Source organism: Mastomys coucha, unplaced genomic scaffold (assembly GCF_008632895.1).
Source record: "Mastomys coucha isolate ucsf_1 unplaced genomic scaffold, UCSF_Mcou_1 pScaffold21, whole genome shotgun sequence".
Lineage (NCBI taxonomy): Eukaryota > Metazoa > Chordata > Mammalia > Rodentia > Muridae > Mastomys > Mastomys coucha.
In genome coordinates, this window is record NW_022196904.1 from 16,785,676 (window position 1) to 16,806,656 (window position 20,981).

The 20,981-nt window shown below is 48.3% G+C and overlaps 3 protein-coding genes across 6 annotated transcripts in view; all 3 read right to left on the reverse strand.

Annotated features, from left to right (window-relative positions):
• Window positions 1-4,369, reverse strand: part of Apoc2 (apolipoprotein C2) — a 6,014-nt gene extending 1,645 nt beyond the window's left edge. The window contains exons 1-2 of one of the 3 annotated variants that reach the window (XM_031384206.1): window positions 4,149-4,369; window positions 3,172-3,290 (exon numbers count right to left, since the gene is read on the reverse strand). The gene's annotated coding sequence lies outside the window, so the exon portion shown is untranslated. Of the gene's footprint in view, window positions 1-3,171; window positions 3,358-4,148 lie in introns of all 3 variants that reach the window. The other 2 variants (XM_031384204.1, XM_031384205.1) reach the window with 2 other exon arrangements.
• Window positions 4,370-4,597: 228 nt separating this feature from the next.
• Apoc4 (apolipoprotein C4) lies at window positions 4,598-10,233 on the reverse strand. The gene is made up of 3 exons (XM_031384208.1): window positions 9,982-10,233; window positions 5,144-5,276; window positions 4,598-4,816 (listed from the first exon to the last, which is right to left on the reverse strand). Exons 1-3 carry the CDS (start codon window positions 10,220-10,222, stop codon window positions 4,651-4,653), a joined length of 540 nt encoding a protein of 179 aa, XP_031240068.1. The 5' UTR covers window positions 10,223-10,233; the 3' UTR covers window positions 4,598-4,650.
• Window positions 10,234-17,012: 6,779 nt separating this feature from the next.
• Apoc1 (apolipoprotein C1) lies at window positions 17,013-20,131 on the reverse strand. Of its 2 annotated transcripts, XM_031384210.1 has the most exons (4): window positions 20,048-20,131; window positions 19,879-19,937; window positions 19,402-19,549; window positions 17,013-17,165 (listed from the first exon to the last, which is right to left on the reverse strand). In XM_031384210.1, the coding sequence occupies exons 2-4, from the start codon at window positions 19,934-19,936 to the stop codon at window positions 17,105-17,107; spliced, it is 267 nt and encodes an 88-aa protein (XP_031240070.1). In that variant the 5' UTR covers window position 19,937; window positions 20,048-20,131; the 3' UTR covers window positions 17,013-17,104. The 2 variants fall into 2 exon arrangements, with proteins under 2 accessions (XP_031240070.1, XP_031240069.1); XM_031384209.1 differs by lacking the exon at window positions 20,048-20,131 and having other exon boundaries at window positions 19,879-20,041.
• Window positions 20,132-20,981: the final 850 nt, after the last annotated feature.

Genomic DNA, 20,981 nt, shown 5'->3' on the forward strand with positions numbered 1-20,981 from the left:
TGCGTGCGTGTGCGTGTGCGTGTGTGTGTGTGTGTGTGTGTGTGTGTGTGTGTATATGAAGTCAGGCATAGAAGTGCATGCTTTTAATCCCAGAACCTGGGAGTCAGAAGCAGGTGGATCTCTATGGATTCAAGGCCAGCCCAGTTTACAATGTGAATTCTAGGACAGCCTGAGCTATATAGAGTGATACCCTGTCTAGAAAAAACCATAACAAGATGATAATAATAAAATAAATGTATATGGATATTTTGCCCTCCTGTATATAAATGCATTTAGTGCAGGCCTAGTCCCTGGAGAGGCCAGAAAATGGGTTGGATTCCATGAAACTGGAATTAGAGATGTTAAGTGAACCAAACCCAAGGGTTTTGTTTGTTTGTTTGTTTTTTGCTTTTGACAGGGTTTCTATATAGCCTTGGCTGTCCTGGAACTCACTCTGTAAACCAGACTGTCCTTAAACAGTGCTAGGATTAAAAGTGAGTGCCGGGCTGCTGAGATGGCTCAGCAGTTAAGAGCACTGACTGCTCTTCCAAAGGTCCCAAGTTCAAATCCCAGCAACCACATGGTGGCTCACAATCACCCATAATGAGACCTGATGCCCTCTTCTGGTGTGTCTGAAGACAGCTACAGTGTACTTAGTTATAATAAAAAATAAATCTTTTTTTAAAAAAAAGTGAGTGCCACTGACTGCTCTTCTAGAGGTCCTGAGTTCAATTCCCAGAAACCATATGGTGGCTCACAACCATCTGTAATGGAATCTGATGCACTCTTCCAGTGCGTGTCTGAAGACAGCTGCAGTGTACTCATAGAAATAAAAAGTAAATAAATTTCTAAAAAAATAAAATAAAATAAGCTTGTGAAGAAATTGAGCATCTTAAAAAAAAAGTGAGTGTCACCAAAAAACCCCAAGTTAAACCACCCAGCTAAACCCCAAGTCTTCTACAAGAGCAACAAGCACTCTTAACCACTGAACCCCACTTTAAAAAAACAAAAAACACAAAGTCTCCTATAGCAGAAGCTGGCCTCAAGTTGACTAAGTAGACTAGGCTAACCCTGAACTTCTGATCGCCCTGCCTCCACCCCTAGAATGCTGGGATCACCTGTGTGTGCCACATCAAGTCTCATGTACTGAGACTCGAACCTAGAACCCTGAACATCCCATCAAGTACCCTCTGAGCTACAACTCCAGCTCTGCTCTTCGGGTTTTGACTCTGCCTGTCTTTCCTTTCTAATAAGAAAGAAAGAAAAAAACCAACAAAAACACTAGATTCTTTCTAAGTAGATCAGGCTGGCGTTGAACTCACAGCAGTCCCCTGTTTTTGTCTCTCGAGGGTGCTGAGAAGACAGTCATGTGACACAATGGCAGGGGACATTTTTTTAAGTGGTAGGGATGTCACTAAGGGTCCCCTACATGCTAGTGAAAGGCAGACAAGGAAACTGAGACACATCTCTTCATTCATTTATTCATTCATTCATTCATTCATTCATTCATGAAAGCTGTCATGAGGCCTGAACAGACTAGTAGGAAATATAAACAAACCTTTTAGAAACAAACAAATAAATTCTTTTTTTTTTTCCACGTGGAAGAGGTTTAATTAAGAGGGGGTGGAGGATAGCGGCGCAGGAAGAGGGGGGAGAGAAGAAAAGAGAAAAGAGAGCAAATAAATTCTTTGTTAAAACCTTGAGACTGCCCAGCAGTGGTGGCACATGCCTTTAATCCCAGCACTTGGGAGGCAGAGGCAGGCAGATTTCTGAGTTTGAGGCCAGCCTGGTCTTCAGCCAGGGCTACACAGAGAAACCCTGTCTTGAAAAATGAACAACAACAAAAGAACCCAAAAAATAAAATCAAAAACAAAAATAAAACCTTGAGGGTGGTGCTGGGCACACTGTATGAGACGGCACAACTGGTAAGTGTATCTACCACCAAGCCAGGGGACTTGGGTTCAAATCCTGTCAAGGTTCAATCCATGGCACACACAAACACACACACACACAAATTAATTAAAATGTAAGAAAAAGCAATTTAGCTGGCCAGGCAATGGTGGCGCTATCCCGTGATACCAGTATTTCAGAGGTGGAGGCAGAAGGATCAGAAGTCCAAAGTCGCCAGGTAGGATGGGACACGCCTTAAACACAACATTCCAGAGGTAGAGGCAAGCAGATTTCTGTGAATTCAAGGCCAGCCTGACAGAGCTCTATTACATACACACACACACACACACACACACACACACACACACACACACACACAGAGAGAGAGAGAGAGAGAGAGAGAGAGAGAGAGAGAGAGAGAGAGAGAGAGAGAGAGAGAGAGAGAGAGAGAGAGAGAGAGAGAGAGGCAGAGAGAGAGAGACAGAGAAACAGAGAGAGACAGAGAGAGACAGAGAGGGAGAGAGAGGCACCCTGGGACACTGGTCCCACCAGATGCTTCTGGCTCGAGTGTCTTCAGAGTCTTCAGTCTCCCTCTGCTTTGCTCACCTCTCCTTTCCCATATGCTGAAGGTTGAATAATCAGGGCACAAAATCACCATGTATATTTTGGGGGTAAGAAACTGAGACAGCAAGGGGCTGAGATCCAGGTCGAAAAGTGAGGTGGTAGGGTGGTTTCAGTGATGAGGACAGCACTAACTGCCCTTCCAGAGGACCTGGGTTCGATTCCCACTACCTACAGTGCAGTTCACAACCAGCTGTAAGTCTAGTTCCCGGGGCTCCAGTGTCTTCTGGCTTCTCTAGGGAGTTAGGCACACACGTGGTACACAGACGCACATGCACGCAAAGCATCCATTCACACAAAATAAATACATAAATAAAAGATGTCTTAGAAAGAGGTAGAGATGAAACCTGGGAGAAGGGCCAAGTAAAACAAATAGAGCACAACTCTAAACTCCGCGGTTTTAGTCAGGCACACCAAAGCATGCCTGGTCAGGCTGAGACAGGAGGAATGGAAGTTCAAGGCTAGCCTGGGCTGGGCTACATAGTGAGACCCTGTCTCCAAGAAAGAAAGGAAGGAAGGAAGGATGGAAGAAAGGAAGGAAGGAAGGAAGGGAAGAAGGAAAGTCTGTCAATCCCATGATTTTAAGACAGACATCTAAGGCGATTATTCCTGTAATTTTCTGATTTAGGAATCTTTGCCCCTCTTTATATTCTGCCCCCTACCCCTCCATTTACCTCTTACCTGAAAGTAATGAGCAGGAAGGGACTACCCTCTCTAGCTCCAGTGGGCTGGCAGGCTTTATATCTCTGGAGGCCCCCCTCCTTCCATATCAGGCAGCTCCTCCGTCCTAGGCCAAAGTCCTGGCCAACAGAGCCACAGAGGGGGGTGGGGTGGCAGGCCTGGAAGCGTAATGGCCAGTGACATTCCCTGTCAGATCAAACCACAGGGGAGCCCCACTTTGAAAAGGCACCCATAAACTGGGCAGAGCTGTAACCTCAAGCTCTTTCAGAAGGCTAAGGCAGGAGGATCAAGAATTCAGAGTGAGTGAATCTAGGAACTACGGGGCAACTTAGCAAGATTTTTATCTGAAAACGAAAAGGTTTTGTTATGGTTTTATTCAAACACAGGTTTTTGTGTAGCTCAGGCTACCAGAACTCTCAGTGTAGCTGAGGGTATATCTTCCAAGTGCTGGGATTGCAGGTTTCTGCCACCATGGCCAGCCTGGTCTACAGAGCAAGTTCCAGGACAGCTGGAAAGTTAACCTATCCTGTAACAGCCTGTTACCAAGACTACTGACCTGCGTTCAGTTTCCCGAGTAAAGGGAGAGAACAAACTCTTGAAGGTTGTGTTTTGAAGCCCTACACATGGCACGTGTGTGCCAACACACACACATAAATGTAATGATTGGCACTCTGTCACATTATCCACTCAGCTACCTTGTCATCCCCTCAATAGATATAATTTTAAAAAGAAGGCTGGCCGGGAGGTGGTGGCACATGCCTATAATCTCAGCACTTGGGAGGCAGAGACAGGCAGATTTCTGAGTTCGAGGCCAGCCTGGTCTACAGAGTGAATTCCAGGACAGCCAGGGCTACACAGAGAAACCCTGTCTCGAAAAAACCACAATAAATAAATAAATAAATAAATAAATAATAAATAAATAAATAAAAATAAAAATTAAAAAAAAGGCTAGGGTTGGGGCTCTGATGGGGAATTACCTGACATGTGTTGGGCCCTTGGTTCTCTCCTTTAGAGCCTCCCCCCTACTGTCTCCCACAAAACAGAGACAATCCCCAATTCCTGAGAGAGATAGGTGTGGTTGGATATTGTAGAGGGCTTTCTGGATTTGCGGAACCCACTTGGAATACTGTATGAGATCTGCATGTTCTAGGAAGAGAGGGGCATTGTGAGGATGTGGGTCATCTGACCCATACTGGCCTCCAAGATTTTGCCTCCTTCCTGAATCTGAGCTGGCGCCTGGAAGTCTCCTGTTCACTTCAAGCCGAAGCCCTGTGGGTAGCGGGAGGGTGATCACTTTGGCCCCTCCCCCTAAAGCTTTCTTTGTGTCCTCCCCAGCCAGGTGACAACTTTTCCACTTATTAACTCCTAGATATGACGGAAGGTTGACCTCTGGCCTCAAGAGGAGCCATGTGTCCGGTGACACAGATCAAGAACAAACACCTTTATTGTGGGTGCCAGGGGAGGGAGGTACGTGGCACTTTAACCCTGAGTCCAGTCTCTGCAGAGCAGTCTGGGACACAGGCTGTGGGTCTTGTTTAGGAGGTGGTCTCTGGAACTCTGCAGCCAGGCCTGAGTTCGGGGACCCAGGTCTTTCAGGTGATCTTCATAGTAGGTCTGCACAAAGCCCTGGACAGCTTCGGGGCCCCTGTGTAAAGGGGACATCTCAGGTGACAAACCAGATACTACAGGGGTTCAATCCTTTCTACTTCTGACCTTCAGATTCAAGACTCCAGAGTCTTTGTACCCTCAGACCCAGGGGTCCAGGCCCTGGCCCTCCTCCCTCAGACCCAGGGGTCCAGGCCCCGGCCCTCCTCCCTCAGACCCAGGGGTCCAGGCCCCGGCCCTCCTCCCTCAGACCCAGGGGTCCAGGCCCCGGCCCTCCTCCCTCAGACCCAGGGTCTAGCCACAGGCTCTCTTTCCACTCTAACTCTGGTGTCCCCTCGACCCCAGCCAAGCACCAAAACTCTCTCACCAGAACCACTGCCATCTGTCCCTGGTTCTGGTTACCAGTGGCTCCACCATCTCCATCACCCTGGCCCTTACCAGGCTCCAGCGGCTGCTCTCAGGGCCAGGTGTGGGGCTCAGGCTTTCTGTAGACATGGATGCTAGGGAAAAACCACAGAGGAGCTTGAGATCTCAGAACCCCATTCCTCTTTCCCTGTTTGTTACTCTTGGGGACAGGTGGACTCATCTTTGTACCTAGACACCCACATCACTCCTTATTACAGGCCACACCTGACTTCACCTGGCCTAGACTCAGTTTCCCATCCTGTAGAAGGGGCACAATGATGGCCTTTTTGAAGGGTATTGCACAACATGGGAGCAAGTAAACAGGAAAGTACCCTGTATATTGCACAACCAAGCTCATCCTGGCCTGTTAGGCCCTCTGATACCACAGCTATCTCTCCACTATTTGACCCCATCTCCTCCTCACTGCTGGTCCCTCCCTTATCTCTCCGTCTCCTGAGATTTTCTTGCTCAGTCTGCAACTCCAATTTCTACCTGGTGCCTCTGTCCTCTAACCTCCTAACCCTCCTGGCCTCCTGGCCCCTGACCCAGGCCAGCCTCTGCCTCCCAGTCCTTCCCACAAAACTAGCTGTCTCCTCCATGTACTGAGGAGCAAAAGCCTGCTATAATTTATCCTCTTCTGTGGACAATGTCTCCCAGCTTTGCTTCCAGTCCCTCTGGGACACACACAGACACACACAGACACACACACACACACACACACACACACATTCCTCCTGCTCTAGCACCCACACACCTAGGTAGAGACTCACACCCAGATGCTACCAGGCACACAAGTATACATGTGCATTCTTGTGTTGTTGTTTTTTTTTTTTTTTTTTTTTTTTTTTTTTTTCTTTCAAGACAGGGTTTCTCTGTGTAGCCCTGGCTGTCCTGGAACTCAGAAATCCACCTGCCTCTGCCTCCCAAGTGCTGGGATTAAAGGCATGGGCCACCACTGCCCGGCATGTTGTTTTTTTTTTTTTCAAACATGTATGTAAGTATGTATGTATGTATGTATGTATGTATGTATGCGAGTAAACTGTTACTCTCTCCAGACACACCAGAAGAAGGCATCGGATCCCATTACAGATGGTTGTGAGGCACCATGAGGTTGTTGGGAATTGGAATCAGGACCTCTGGAAGAGCAGTTAAGGCTCTTAACCACTAAGCCATCTCTTCAGCACTATTTTATTTTTATCATGTGTATATGGTCCTGTCTGTGAGCACATAAACAAGTGCACTGTGGAGGCCAAAGGTGTCAGATTCCCTGGAGCTGGGGTTACAGACAGTTGTGAGGCTGGGAACTGAACTCAGGTCCTCTGCAAGAGCGGTACATGCCCTTAACTACTGAGCTACCACTGAGCCATCCATCCCCACTGAGCCATCCATCCCTCTAGCCTATTTTTTTTTAAAGATTTATTTATTTAATTTATGTATGTGAGTATACACTGTAGCTGTACAGATAGTTGTGAGCCTTCATCTGCTTGCTCTGGTCAACCACACTAGCTCTGGCCCAAAGATTTATTTATTATCATAAATAAGTACGCTGTAGCTGTCTTCAGACTCACCAGAAGAGGGCGTCAGAAGTCATTACGGGTGGTTGTGAGCCACTATGTGGTTGCTGGGATTCGAACTCAGGACCTTTGGAAGAGCAGTCGGTGCTCTTACCCGCTGAGCCATTTCACCAGCCCCCTCTAGCCTATTATTGTTGTTGTTGCTGTTGTTGTTGTTTTGAGACATGGCCTCTTATAGTCCCAGCTGGCCTAGAGTAGCTAACCTGCTATGACCTCAAACTGCTGATCCTTTTGATTCTACCTCCAAAGTGTCAGGCTGATGGATGTATAACCCTGTGTCTGTTTTATGACAGGATAGGGCTGGAACCCAGGCTGGGGCATGCTACATAAGCTTTCTATCAACTGAGCCACATCCTCTGCTTGTCCAGAAACTTCCTTCGTAGCCAACACTAGCCTTGAACTCCTGATCCTCCTACCTCTACTTCCCAAGCACTGTGTGTGTGGTTCCAGGAAACACACCCCACCACACATGAACTCTAGTTCCAAGACCCTTATGAAGCCTAACCCATGACTTCATAGTTTCCTGTTCTGTGAAAGGGGCACTGAGCTAAACATAGGAGGAGTACGCAGGAGGCGCCAGGCACGCCCTCAGCACCATCTTGGGAGATACATGTGTATTTTAACACTGGGTCTCACCTAAAACCCTGACTCACCTGGAATTCACTGTGTAGACTAGGCTGGCCTCAAACTCACAGAGATCTTCCTGCCTCTGCCTTGTGAGTTACTGGAATTATTTCATGAGTATGAGTGTTCGGTTTGTAGGTTTGTGCACCGTGTGTGTAGCTGGCACCCACAGAGGTCAGAAGGGAACACCAAATCCCCTGGAACTGGAGTTATGGACGGTTGTGAGCCATCTATATGGGTTCTGGGAACTGAACCCAGGTCATCCACAAGAGCAGCCAGTGCTCTTAACCACTGAAAAACCTTGCCTATCCTGATTTATTTATTTTTCTTCCTTCCTTCCTTCCTTCTTTCCTTTCCTCCCACCCCCCTTCTCCTCCTCTTCCTTCTGTTTTGTCTTTCGAGACAGGGTTTCTCTGTGTAGCCCTGGTGGTCCTGGAACTCTCTCTGTAGACCAGACTGGCCTCGAACACACAGAGATCCGCCTGCCTCTGCCTCCCGAGTGCTGGGATTAAAGGCGTGCGCCACCACTGCAGACCTTCCTAGTTTTTTTCTTTAGTTGGTGAGTCTTCCTATGTAGCCCATACTGGCCTCAAAAAGCCACTATGTCTCAGTGTCCCCTGTTTGGGACTTTAGGCATACACGTGCCTTTTAGGCATGGCTCTTTAGATGATTGTATTTTAATTAATTTGTTTATTTTAATGGTACTGGATGCTGAACCAAAGGCCTCATGCATGCTTAGCAGGTGCTATGCGTAGCCCCGGCTGTCCTGGAGCTCACTCTGTAGACCAGGCTGCCCTCGAACTCAGAAATCTGCCTGTCTCTGCCTCCCAAGTGCTGGGGTTAAAGGCACGAGCCACCATGGCCTGGCTGATAGCTCAGCTGTTAAGAGCACTGGCTGCTCATTAAGGGCACCCAGTGCTCTTCCTGAGGACCCAGGTTTAGTTCTCAGCACCCACATGGCAGCTCATAACTGTCTGTAACCCTAGTTCCAGGGGGTCTGACACATTCACACAAATATGTAGGCAAGACACCAATGCACATGAAATAAAAATGAAAATAAAATAAAATAAGAAGAAAAGAAAATTAAATGTGTGTGTGTGTGTGTGTGTGTGTGTGTGTGTGTGTGTGTAATGTGTGTTTCAGTGTGTGAGGTCCTCTATGTCTCATGACCCTCATGTGGAGGTCAGAGAACAACTTTTAGAAGCCTGGTTTTTCCTTCCACCATATGTGTTTCAGGGACTAACCTTGGGTCCCCAGGCTTTTGTAGCATGAACCTTTACCCACTGAGTCATCTCATGGGTCCCAGTTTTCTGTACTTTTAAAACTGAGTGTCGGGGTGGGGCTAGAGAGATGGCTCAGAGGTTAAGAGCATTGAGATATCATGAGTTCAGTTCCTAGCAACCACATGGTGGCTCACAGCAATCTATCTGTAATGGGATCCTTCTGGTGTGTGTGAAGACAGCTATAGTGTACTCATGTACACTTTAAAAAAACACAAACAAACAAACAAACAAAAACAAAAAAACCCAGCTAGGCAGTGGTGGAGCACGCCTTTAATCCCAGCACTTGGAAGGCAGAGACAGGCGGATTTCTGAGTTCAAGGCCAGCCTGGTCTACAGAGTGAGGTCCAGGACAGCCAGGGCTACACAGAGAAACCCTGTTTCAAAACACCAAAACAAACAAACAAAAAAATCTGAGTGTTACTAAGCTGTCAGGAAGACCCTCAGCCTGCAATCCTCCTGCCTTAGCCTTTGAATAGTTGGGATTACAGATCCACATCAATGTATTCTGCTTTTGAGATACAATTTTGAATGCATGGACAAAATACAAAGCTATGTGTGAGCATACATGCACAGAGACAGCCTCTGCTGTAGCCACACACTTAGAACTTTTCATACATGTACTCTGTAGAGAGCAAGCACACCCATGTCCACCCAGGAAGTATTGCACACTCATGATTCTGGTGATTAGGTGGCAGAATCAGGAAGATCGAGAGTTCAAGACCAGCCTAGGTCATCTGAGACCCTGTCTCAAAACAAAATAAAACCAAAAAAACTATAGACAGCAACACACCCACAAATAAACAGTGTCAAATAATAGCAACAAAAGCATACTAATGCCCATGGTGGGACATAGACATTTGTCACAAGTGCAGCTGGAGTCAAAGAGCTGAGGATAACAAGGCTTTGAAGGAAGAAGTTCTTCCCATGCATGTACAAGGCCCTGAGTTTGATGTCAGCATCACATAAAACAGGCGTGGTGGGGCATGCCTGTAATCAGAGCACATCCAGGACGGAGAAAGGAACATTTGGAATTCAAGGTCGGAATTCCTTAGCCATATCTGGAGTTCAAAGCCAACCCGGGCTACATGAGACCATGTCTCCAAAGAACAAAACAAGCCCATGGTAGAGTGTTTGCCTAGCATCCGAAGGCCCAGTGTATGCATGTGAGTGTGTGTACGCGTGTGTGTTTGTGTGTGCACCCATGTGTGTGTATGGATGTGTGCGTTGCGCTCCTCTTACATGGCTACTGACCTACTGATGAAGCCACAGTCGTGCCCCACCCAGAGAACCCCACCTCTAGCGGCCTCCCAACTCCTCACCTACAAAGCAGGCCAGGAACAGCATAGAAAGGCAGAGTGATGGCAGGGCCTGTGGCCTGCATCTCAGCAGGGACATTTCTGGGGATTTGGTCCCTCTGTCCCTCTGTCCCTCTGTGCTCAACTCTTCACACCGGGAAAGGGACAGGCAGCACTGGAAAGAGCCCTCCCCTTGTGACCTCCCCACTCCCCTTGGCAGGACTTCAAAGCGATGGGGCCAGTGACAGTGACAGTCAGAGGCCATGCCTGCCCTTGCCTGCGTCCTTCTTTCCTATACAGAGTGCCGCTCTGGCCTTGTTGAAGACAGGAAGCCCCAATGCTGACTCCACATGCCACCAGAATTTTCCTGGACTGTTTCTTCCATATGAGAGAATTGAGCCCATAATCTACATTTGAGAGATTGGTGTGTGTGAGGGTTTCCTTCTATCTTATTTTGAGACAGGATCTAAAGTAGCCCAGGCTGGCCTGGAATTTATTATGAAGCCATGTGGCTTGGATTTTGTGTTCTTTTAGCTAACATGTAAAAAAATATATTTTTACTTATGTGTATGTGTGTCTATCTGTGTCAGGGTAGGTGCACCTGAGCGCAGGGGCCCACAGTGGCTAATGTGCATGGATCTTGGACCTTGGAGCTGGGTGTGACCCTCCTGATGTGGGAGCTAGGAGTTGAACTCAGGTCCCCTGGAAGAGTAGGAGGGATTCCTAACCACTGAGCCACCCCTCCTGCTCTTCCTTTAATGCTTTTAAAACTATGTTTATTTATTTTGTGTGTGTATTTGTGTGTGTCTCTTTCTGTGTCTTTCTGTGTGTGTCTCTGTGGGTCTTTTTGTCTGTGTATATGTGTCTGTGTTTGTATGCGTGTGTCTATGTATGTGTTTATGTCTGCATCTGTGGGTGTGTCCATGCCATGGAACATGTTAGAGGACAACTTCAACTTTCAGGAGTTGCTTCTCTCCTACAGTGGATGCCAGGGATCAATCTCTGGTAGTTAGGTTTCACTGCAGGAGAGGCAAGGTCTTGTTATATAGCTCATGATAGCTATAGACTGGGTGGTGGTGTTGCACGCCTTTAACCCCAACACTTGGGAGGCAGAGGCAGGAGGATTTCTGAGTTCGAGGCCAGCCTGGTCTACACAGTGAGTTCCAGGACAGCCAGGCCTACACAGAGAAACCCTGTCTCAAAAAACAAACAAACAAACAAACAAACAAAAAATCATGATAGCTATGAACCCCTTTGCCTCAGTCTCTTGAGATCTACAGTTTTAAGAGTAAACCACATTAATGGGAAAATTAATTTAAATATGTTCCACCTAAGATTTGGGAATTTTGCCAAATAAATATTTAAACAGTACCTACTCCTCTGAAGTTGAAATGTAACTGCGTACCTCATGGCTACCTGTTTGTTTGCTTATTGTCTACTGAGACATAAACTCAGGGCAACCTTGACTGGCCTTGAATTTCTCATGTTCCTGCCTCTGCCTTCCCAGTGCTGGGATGACCCCCAGGGCCCACACGGCTGGCAGACTTTGTTTCCATGCAGCAAATCCCTGATGGGTGCGTTGGAGAGATGGCTCAGGGGTCAATAACCCTGGCTCCTTCTCCAGAGGACCTGGGTTCAATTCCCAGTACCTTTGTGGCAACTTGAAACTGCCAGTAACTCCACTTTCAGAGGATCTGACACCTTCACACAAACATACATGCAGGCAAAACACCAATGCACATGAAATAAAAATTATATATATATATATATATATATATATATATATATATATATATATACATACATACACACACACACACACACACATATATATACATATATATATATATATGTTCTTGATGGTCTTTTAGTCGCAGCTGGCCAATTGTACAGAGCAACCCTGCCCCCAGATGTCTGAGGAGGGCTGAGCCTCACACTGATACGGTATGGTTCCTCGGTATGGTTCCTCACATGTTAGTTTCTCACTGACAGAAAAAAAAAAAAATCACGCAGAGCTGCTGCTTGCCATGATGTAAACATTTTAGGAATAGATTTGAGGGTTTGTTGCACAACTGTGTAAATGTCTCAACAGTGCTGACCTAGACACATGAAACTGGCTGAAATGGTAAATTTTATGTTCTGTGGTTTTGTTGTTTTGTTTTTCCACATCAGAAAAAGGAAAACAGAAGCACAAACCAATGAACCATAAATCCCCATGTCTGGTTATGAAAAAGGACCTCTTGCTGGACGTGGTCACGGGGGTGGAGGTGCATGTCTGGGACTGCAGAACTTGAGAAGCTGAAGCAGGAGGATTATTGAGTTTGAGCAGCTTGGGTGACTTAGGAAGACCCTACTCCCAGAAACTCAGGAGGGAGGTGGAGTTTATAGCCAAACTCCATCTCTTTTCAGCACTGAGACTAGGTTCAGGTTGCTGACTCTGTGGACTGATTACTTCACGCTAAAATGTGACTTGCTGATCCACCATTGCCTGGCTTGTTTACCTTCCCAGTGCTGGGATCATTGGCCACTACACCGAATTTAGTGCACGTTGGGGATCGAATGCAGGGTCAAGTGCAAGTTAGCAAGTACTCCATCAACTGAGCTTAAGTAGGATGGTATGTGCTTCCCTATGCACACTGTGTTCAAGGCCCAGAGGGGATTGCTTTGGTGTTGTCCACAGGTTAGGAATTTTTCTCCCACTGACAAGAATTGAACAGAGGGCTTTGTGTCTGGGCAGGACTGAGCCCCTCACTGAGGGATTCTAGGCAGGGACTCTACCACTGAGCCACGCCCCCAGGCCCTCATTGGCGGATTCTAGGCAGGGGCTCTACCACTGAACCACGCCCCCAGGCCCTCACTGGGGGATTCTAGGCAGGGGCTCCACCACTGAGCCACGCCCCCAGGTCCTCACTGGGGGATTCTAGGCAGGGGCTCTACCACTGAGCCACGCTCCCACCTAGCATTCTTTCTTTCTTTTCTTTTCTTTTTTCTTTTTTTTCTTTTTGGTTTTTCGAGACAGGGTTTCTCTGTGTAGCCCTGGCTGTCCTGGAAACTCACTCTATAGACCAGGCTGGCCTTGAACTCAGAAATCCACCTGCCTCTGCCTCCTAAGTGCTGGGATTAAAAGTGTGTGCTACCATTGCCCGGCCCTACTTAGCATTCTTTTTTTCATGTAAGAGGAAACTGAGGGCTGGAAGATAGCTCAGTGGTTAAAAGCACTGACTGTTCTCCCAGAGGTACTGAGTTCAATTCCCAGCAACCACATGGTGGCTCAAAACCATCTGTAGGAGATCCAATACCCTCATCTGGTATATCTGAAAACAGCTACAGTGTACTCATATACATAAAATAGATAAATAACATCTTTAAAAAAGGAATAAACTGAGACAGTAGTTGGTGATGGGGTCGGAGTCTGAATGTTGTTGTCTTTCACCATTTCACCATGGTGGTACAGTCCATGATCTTCCCCATGCAAAGCCTACAACCCAAGAGGGAGGTTGAGGGAGGTTGGGGCTGGGGCTGGGGCTGGGGCTGGGGCTGGGGCTGGGGCTGGTGAAGGTCTCTGTCCTTTGCCCTTAAGCCAAAGTCAGCCTACAGGGTGGCTGTGAGCTGTTTGCTATTTGCTGCCTGCAATGTTTGCTCATCCTGGGGACAGGGACAGGCTGAAGGTCGCTCAGGGTGGACAACAGGGGCAACTGAAAAACAAGTGTGCCAGGGAGGGAGCTGGGGGAGAAAGAAGAGAATGGGACGGGCTGGTGATCCTGCCACCCTAGTGTATGTATGTCTGAGGTCTGGGGAGCATCCCTGAGACCTGAGCTGTCTTCAAATTGCCGAGAGTGCCAGCAAAACTAGAACTAACTCTCCTTTGATCTCTTTTTGTTCTTGAGACCGTTACACTGTAGCTAGGATGATCTCAAGCTCCTGGTGATCCCCCAACCTCTCCTCCCCGGGGGTCTACTCTCCTCCCTCCTCTTGGTCCCCATCTTGTCATGACTGAGAATCCCTGCTCATGCTGAGCCCTCACCCCGCCCCTCCCCCCCCTCCGCCAGCGCCACCCCAGTCCTGTCTTCCACAGGTCTTTAACTGCTTACTTCTTCAGATGGATGCTTGGGGCTTTGGCCATGGAATTTGGTGTGAAAGAGAGGCCGAGGATGCGATGCGGCTCCATTGGTGGAGCCCCTTCACTATGCACACATGAAGTCCCAAGTTCTGCCTCTAGGATTGCATAAAACTAGGCTTGGTGGCAGAAGTCTGTAACTCAGGATTTGGGAGGTGGAGGTAGGAAGATGCATGTTTTATCACCATCCAAGTTTGAGGCTAGCTTAGGCTAGCCTAGGCTGCGTGAAACTGTATCAAATTAAAAAAAAAGTTTAAAAAATATTTCAGAAATTAATTATGTAGCCGAGTGGTGGTGGCACATACCTTTAATCCCAGCACTCAGGAGGCAGAGGCAAGCAAATCTCTGAGTTCGAGGCCAGCCTATTTTACAGAGTTTCAGGACATTCAGGGCTACATGGAGAAACCCTATCTCAAAAAACTAAAAACTAATCCTAAAAATAAAAAAAAAATGGAATTAATTATGTATATGTTGTGAGGGTGTTGTACACAGGTGTCCCTGTGGAAACTGGAGTTATAGAGAGCTGGAAACTGCTCATTATGGATGCTTGGAACTGAAGTCAGTATGTGCTCTTAACCACTGAGCCATCTCTCCAGCCCATCTTATAAAGGTGCTTGCCACCAAGACCCATGGCCCGAGTTCAATCCCCAGGATCTAGAGGAGCAACTCAGGCAAGTTGTCCTTTGACCTCAACACATTCATTGGGGACATGCACAAGCATGCTCACACACACAGCATACACTAGGTTACCTGGGTCTGTCCAACCTTGTGAATTGTCTGCTGCTGCAACCCACAAGAACAAAGGCAGTAGAGATGTGAGTGGGGTGGGGGTGAGGTTCAGAAGCCCTGTGAGTATGTAAGGTGAAAGACCATACCAGACCTGTTGTCAGTAGGCAGAATAACTTTACTTAAGGTGATTGAAGGCTTAAAGTTTTGGGGGACTGAGGGTATGGACATCCAGCATGGGCAGAGGCCATTGGCTTGAGACTTAGGATTCCAAAATGCCTCATTAGCATGGGGAAGCATTTCAGGAATCTCAGGTGCTGCCTGAATAGGTGCTATCAGGAGAAAGAAAATTGATCCTGTAATCTAATTGAGGCTATGTGATATTTTTCAGGTGGAGGAGAGTAAGGGGGTTTAGAATTCCTCAGGCAATGTCAGAGAAGGTTGGCTAAGGAGGAGACGCTCCCATAATAGGTAGAGCCCACAGGATATCCTATCTTGGAGGACTTCAACATTAATTAGCAGAATTTTCCCACAATTTTTTTTTTCTGGGAGTGGGGTGTTTTGAGACAGAGTTTCTCTGTATAGCCCTGGCTGTCCTGGAACTCACTCTGTAGACCAGGCTGGCCTCGAACTCAGAAATCCACCTGCCTCTGCCTCCCAAGTGCTGGGATTAAAGGTGTGCGCCACCACTGGCCGGCTAAGACCCAGCCTTGAAAATGAGAAAAGAAATGAGATAGGAAAGAATCCCAGAAGAGGGGCTGGGGGCGTAGCTCAGTGGTAGAGCCCTTGCCTAGAATCCCCCAGTGAGGGGCTGGAGGTGTGGCTCAGTGGTAGAGCCCCTGTCTAGAATCCCCCAGTGAGGGGCTGGGGGCGTGGCTCAGTGGTAGAGCCTCTGCCTAGAATCCCCCAGTGAGAGGCTGGGGGCGTGGCTCAGTGGTAGAGCACCTGCCTAGAATCCCCCAGTGAGGGGCTGCATGTGTGGCTCAGTGGTAGAGTACTTGCCTAGAATGTGTCAGGCCCTGGTTTCTGAGTGAACGCAGTGTGTTAAGGCAGGCCTAGCACCAGGTGGTGGTGGTACACTCCTTTAATCCTAGCACTTCGGAGGCAGAGGCATATGGTGCAGGCCAGCCTGGTTTACAGGGAGTTCTGGGACAGCCAGGGCTACACAGAGAAACCCTGTCTTACTAACTAACTAAACAATAACGAAAAGAAAAGACAGCCAGGCCCAGCATGGTAGCACATACCGAGTCACAACACTCTGGAGGCTGAGAAGGCTGAGGCACGAAGCTCTGGCGTGACGCTTGCCTACTCTATATAGCCATTTAGAGCCAATTATCGAAACCCTTTCTCAAAAACAAAAAAACAAACAAAGCAAACAACAAAACAAAGCAAAACACCCCAAAGCCAAAAAAATCTGATGTGTTAAAATTACGAAATCGTTGGTTTGAGCAAATATTATTCAGCACTGGCACTGTGGTCAGCTGGAACTGAGCAATAGCTATAGACCCACTGGTGACAACAATCTTGGCCCTGCTACCTTGGGGCTCGTGCTCAAAGCTGTAATGGAGCAGCGGTCTGGAAGGACTTCCTGGACAAGGGGACATGGTGATCTATAGGTGAGCACTGTCGTTCTGGTCTCCTCCTATACCCGTCCTGTCCACCCTGTATCCTAGTCTTCTACATTATCCACTTGCAGTTTAATGAGTGCCTACTCTGTGCATTGGTAAGTCAAATCCAGCTTCATCTGGCGCACACCGAAGCAGGAGAGTGTAAGCCAGCCATCACCAGGCTATGCGTTCATCCCAGTAAGTGCGGTCTGACTGTGTGCTTTGCACCAGTAACTTTCCTTCTCTGAACCCCAATGCTTGACATGAATAGGGTTCTCAAAAAAATTCTTTGGGGAACCATAATGTGAAAAGTATGCAGACCAGGGTGGGGAGCCGGAGAGATGCTGAAGCAGTTAAGAGCACTGGCTGTTCTTGCAGAGGAGCCAGGTTCCATTCCCAGCAACCACATGTCAGCTTACAACCTCCTCCAGTTTCAGAAGGCCCTCTTCTGGCTTCTGTGGGTACTGCACACATGTGGTGCACATAAAAACATGCAGGCAAAACACCCCCACACATAAAAATACATAAACAAACAACAAACAGATGGACCGAGTCTCCACATTATCCCTCAGCTCCCACCCCAGTCCAAAGCACTTCAGGGAGCGTTTGTTCTCTACAGGTTTTTTTTTTATTGGTGTGTCATCACCTGGCACTTCATGTGGACGACCTTGCTGCTGCAAGGTGGCCGGCCAAGCACTCAGGCAAACGTGGTTTTAAGTTTCTCCTTCACTTTGCTGAATGTCTCTGAAAACCAGGTCCTATGGAGAGAGATGATGGGGCAAAGTCAGTGCTTACTGTACCCTCCAAGGGACCCGGATCTTTGCTTCCCACTCCCTTCTGTTCCTTTCCTCATCTCCCCTCATCCTCTGTGGGATGAAAACCCTAGGTTCTGGGGGTCAGTGTCTCTCCTCGCACAGATCAGAGAATTTATGTGGGTATATTGGGACAGGGTCTCATGTAGCCTAGGCTACCTTCAACCTTGATATGTAGCTAAGGATGATGACCTTGAACTTCCAATTCTCCTGCCTACACCTCCCAAATGCTGGCGTCTTATGTGGTGCTGGGGACTAAATCATGGCCTTTGTGCACACAGATGGAGCCACATCCCCTGCCCAGATCAGAGAATTGTGAAACCAAAACTCAAAAGAACTTCATCTTGAACTGGCTTTCAAAGCTAGCCACTGTGTGAGAGGTGGTTAGCAGTTGACTACAGAGGACGAAGGGCGACCTCAGGTCTTCCTCAGGCATGTCCCTGATCTAGGCTCCTAGCCTAGCCAACTGGCTGCCAGGGTTCCATCTGTCTCTCCTTCCCCATCACCGGACCCCAGAGTTCTGTCTGTCTGTCCTTCCCAGTAGTGGGGTGAAAAGCATGCAGCACCATATTTCATTCACAACTATTATTATTTTATTATTATTGGTTTTTCGAGACAGGGTTTCTCTGCATAGCCCTGTCTGCCCTCTAACTAGCTCTGTATCTTTGAACTCAGAGATCTGCCTGCCTCTGCCTCTGGAGTGCTGGGTTAAAGGTGAGTGCTGCTTCTGCCTGGCATTTATACATCTCCTTAAAGCTTTATTTTGTTCAGGTATTTGTGCTCCGGTGCCTGTGGATCTAGGAGAGGGGATTGGATCCCTTGGAGCTGGAGTTACAGGCTGCTGTGAGCTGTGCTGACATAGGTGTGTGTGGGGGGAGGGGATGGGGGCCACAGACCCCTAGCCCTCTGCCGGAGCAGCAAGTGCTCCTAACTGAACCCTATGACTGCCTTTTAAAGATGTAGATTCTGGTATCAACTTCAGATATCCACAGGCATTTTAAAGTACTGAATGATCTTTCCTCAGTTTCTCTCCATTTTCTTGTTTTTATTTATTTTTTTAAAAATCTTGTTTGTTTTTAATTTCACTGGGATTAAAAACATGTGCAGCTACACCCCACAAGGCTTGGCATCTCTTGCTTCCCTCCCACCCCTTCTCTAGCCTGTGCTTGCTCAAGATGTCACTGCTCATTCTGGCCTCAGTCATTGGTCCAAGTTCTCCCCCTAGTCTAGAAGGCCATTCTCTCTTATCTACAGATCTTCCCGCCCCAGGGCCATTGCACTTTCCCTCCACAGGAAACTTCCTTTGCCAAGTTTAGGCCTGGCTGGATATTTGTAATCAAACTCAGACCTTACTTTAAATGAATGATTTGTCTACTTGCCAGGTTGGCTAACCAACTTGTTTACAATATACCAGGTGTCTCTCAGGGTGTCTTCACCTCCTACTTTTTGTTATTGTTTTCATTTTGAGGCAGAGCCTTGCCTGTAGGACAGGCTGGTTTCAAACTCCTAATTCTGTTCCTTAGCCTCCCATTTTGCTGGGGCCCTTTTGTGTGTGTGTGTGTGTGTTGGGGGGGGGGGTTGAGACAGGGTTTCTCTGTGTAGCCCTGGCTTCCCTAGAACTAGCTAGCACTATAGACCAGGTTGGCCTCAAAGAGATCCGCCTGCCTCTGCCTCAGGAATGCTGGGATTAAAGGTGTGCGCCACCACAGCCTGGCTAGCTAGTTGCTGGGATCTTAACCCAGCATGCCCTAATCTCTCTTTGGCCAGTGTAAACTGCAGAGCCCAGGCCTGCACAGTGCGACCCTGCACCATTGTGACCCTGCCCCAACTCTCCCACATTCTTTCTCTGTCCCAAAGACTCAAGGTCATGTCCTGTCTCAAGAGTACACAGGGAGGGGTCAGAGTCTATCCTAACCAGTCAGCAGCCAAGCCTGGCCCTTCACTACCACCTGGAAACATCTCTAACAGAGGGCTGGGAGTTACATGGCCTGTCCCCACACTCACTCCAAGCACTCTGAGACCCAGTTCTATGACTTCAAGGAAAGCGTCAATCGCTCTGGTGCAGTTTCCTCATTGTGTCAATGTGGGATTGTCCACTAGGGCTTTTACTTACACACACACACACACACACACACACACACACACACACACACCACCCGCCTGTGCCCTTAAAGGTCCTAACCGGGTCTTGGTCATAATTTCCTTCTGTTTGATATGTTCAATGGCTGCCCGGGCCTTGTCTTCCAAAGTGTTCCCAAACTCCTTCAGTTTATCTGGTAAGCTCTCCAATGTGCTGGATAAATCAGGGGCCGCCTGGGCGGGGACTGGGCCTGCAGCGAGAGGGTTGCAAGCAAATCCGTTAGGCATGGGGCTGGGTATTGGACACCTGTTTTTACTGCACTGCCCACCTCCTTGTTTTTTATGCCCTGCCCCTTCTAGGAAGATTAGCCAATCCCAAAGGGTGGTATTCTAGGTCATTGGTTACTAGGTCTTTTCTGGACAGAATTGCTTCCTGCAGCACCCACCTTAACAGAAAAGAAAGGCACTCGGCAGGTGGGATGAGGGCCGATCGGAGGTGGAATGGTGACACATAAAGGGACCGCAGAGCTCTCTAAGCCTAGGCCAGAGCCCCAAGACCACACTTCCAAGCCTTTCTTACCTTCCAAAGCCATGGCTACGACCACAACCAGGACGGGAAGTGCGATGAAGAGCTTCATCCTGGAGGCAGACACGAGCAGGTAGGGGGGCATCGCTAGTATCCACCGCCGCCCACCACCCCAATCCCTTAGCTGTAGGAAGTGGGGGGAATCACTTTCCCATGCACTAACCTGGATCTAAGGATCGCTCAGGAGGCCCACAGGGGTGGGAGGATCCTGCACAGAGGTTTAACCGGTTGGGGAGGGGGCGGAGCAGGCTGATCGCCTTCCCCCTGAGCCTCCCCCTTGTCTCTGTGCCCACCTACTTTTTTTTTTTTTTAATTTGTTTGTTTGTTTGTTTTCGTTTTTTAGAGACAGGGTTTCTCGGTGAGGCCTGGAATTTGTGATCCTCCTGCCTCTGCCTCTCTAGTGAGTGCTGGGATTACAGGCATGCACCAACACAAACAGCCCATTGTCTTCTGCCATACTGATGGATGCTGGGAGCCAGATACATTTTATTTAGGCTCCTCACTGGTCAGCACCAAATCTCCCAAATCTCACGGGTCTTTACCCAGCCTTGGCTGCTCTGCCTACTCACCCTCTCTCTGAGGCTGTCCCACCAAAGGGGGTCACACTGCATCCTCAGGTTAGCTCAGGTTAGCTCTTCTCTACGCTCTGGCTCCCTTCACCTCTGATTTATTTATTATAAATAAGTACACTGTTGCTGTCTTCAGACACACCAGAAGAGGGTGTCAGATCTCTTAACAGGTGGTTGTGAGCCACCATGTGGTTGCTGGGATTTGAACTCAGTGCTCTTATCCGCTGAGCCATCTCACCAGCCCCTCACCTCCCTTCTTTAGAAGTTACTTCTTCAGCTAGTCAAAAATGTCAGCGCCTCTCAGCTTGCAAAGCTCCACTGTGACCCCCAACCGGCACAAACCCCGCTCCCACCCCCCATTTTTAGCTCTTGTGGGGCCTCCTAGGCCCCTGCAGGCCCCAAGCCTGCCTCCCTGCCCCCTCTCTCCACCACATCCTTTCCCTCAGGCTAGAGTCCAAGGCCCTTCCCTCCCCCAAGAGCTGTCACTGACCGCCAGTGACCCCCCTGGCAGCTGGTGGCTAAGGAGCC